General features: G+C 38.3%; 1 protein-coding gene across 1 annotated transcript; it reads right to left on the bottom strand.

The window, feature by feature from the left end:
* Positions 1–639: 639 nt before the first annotated feature.
* On the bottom strand, positions 640–1271 carry LOC132638773 (uncharacterized). Its single transcript, XM_060355545.1, has 2 exons — positions 1115–1271; positions 640–1038 (listed from the first exon to the last, which is right to left on the bottom strand). Exons 1-2 carry the CDS (start codon positions 1232–1234, stop codon positions 733–735), a joined length of 426 nt encoding a protein of 141 aa, XP_060211528.1. The 5' UTR covers positions 1235–1271; the 3' UTR covers positions 640–732.
* Between the last annotated feature and the right edge of the window lie 482 nt (positions 1272–1753).

Here is a 1753-nt window from a genome sequence, read left to right as displayed (position 1 = left end):
TCTTTTGGGTACTAATTCTTTTGTGTATATAATTATGGGCATAGCGGGGTCCTGTCCCGCTCATGTGATGTGTCGTACTATTCTTAGAGGCTCGTAGCCACGTGTGTATGATTAGATGTCTGGCCTTGTCGGCCTATGTTCTTTTGTATATCATTTTGTCGGCCATGTGGGCCCATGTACATTGTTACGGCATGAATGCCTTGATGATATGGAAGATGTTATTGTCCAATGGGACTAATTTATTGAAGATAAAAGGAATTGCATGATCAATTATGTGGCTCACCTAGATGTAAGCATAAAAGTAAGTTAAGAGGGTGCCCGGGTGGGCTAGCACCGGGTGCTCGTCGCGGCCCCTAGTCAAGGCCATGACAAAAAATGTGGGCCGTTTGGACTGTATTTCTGGGCAAAAAATGTCCAGTTTGCATGCAAAAAAACTGGCCAATTTGGACTATACTTCTGGGCAGTTTGGCACTAATATACTCCAACAATATGCCCCAATATACTCCAACAACTACACAACCATATACAACTACACAAGCTCAACTAGTTAAACGAATTGCACAACAAAATAGTCTAAGTTAATATGCACGAGTAACTTGATATTAAAGATCAGTGAGTCTCATTCAACACTATCCAAGATGCACATTTCACATTCAAAACTATACTTCAATTTAATCACACTAAACATTATTAATATACCGTCAAACTAAAATACAAACACAATAATGAGTTTCATTTTGTCATCACCGCAAATTCAAATCCAACAATTAACGCACATAACATTATAATACCCATCTTCAACTTCAACACCTTCTCTTCCAACTTCATAGCTTTATTAGCTTCAAAGTTTTTCATGGCCTCCCAAGCTTCCACTTTCTCCTTCAATCCATCCCTTTCGATCTTCAGTTGATCCAACGTCATATTCAAAACATTGATCGATCCTTTTGCCGCTTCCAATTCTAACCGTAGTTGGTTAATTGCAATAATCGCACCATCGGAAAAATCTTCATCATCCCATTTCCAATAACCGCATGATTTCTACCAATAATAAATGAAGTTATTTAATGTTTAAAAATACATTTCAACATCTATCCACCAAAAAAAAAAAACTTACATCACGGTTAGCACACTTGGAAAATTTCCTTCCGGGATTTGCAGGTGTTCTTGAAGTGAATTGTCGAGGAGCCAACCCACAATGGCAAGTCCTAGAAGACGAAATACTACCCTCCGACATGTCCTAAACCCTTAAAATTGAAGAAAGACATTAAAATTCACAAACTTATATTAACCCTAAATATTAGAATTTAAGAGGGCATACAAGTAAAGAAATTGGATTTAGTGAACACCTCCTCCATTTTTATGCTTACCAGTCGCAGATTCTAGAGCAGATGTGTAGGTGGAGCGTTAAAATTCACAAACTTATATTAACCCTAAATATTAGATTTTAAGAGGTTGATCAACACAGTTAAAGAAATTGAATTTAGTGAAGAAAATTACCCTTTTTATGCTGGCAAGTCGCGTTTTTTAGATGAAGAAAAAGAGATGAAGAAGAAGTTACGGAGGTGGAGAGATCGAGTGGGTGTATGGGGTGGGGCTTTTAATCAGTGGGTGGGGTTTAATTTGGGGTGGGGTTTTAATTTGTGGTGGATATTAATTTGGGTAGTGGGTCAACCCGTTTTAATGGGTATAAAATAAAAAACATGGGTCAACCGTTGTGAGGCCTCCACGTGTCCCCTCCGTCAAACAAGGGGTA

The sequence above is a fragment of the Lycium barbarum genome, chromosome 4 (genome assembly GCF_019175385.1).
Source record: "Lycium barbarum isolate Lr01 chromosome 4, ASM1917538v2, whole genome shotgun sequence".
In the NCBI taxonomy this organism is placed as follows: domain Eukaryota; kingdom Viridiplantae; phylum Streptophyta; class Magnoliopsida; order Solanales; family Solanaceae; genus Lycium; species Lycium barbarum.
Note: the sequence above shows the minus strand (reverse complement) of the source record. Positions and strands in the feature narration are given on the sequence as shown.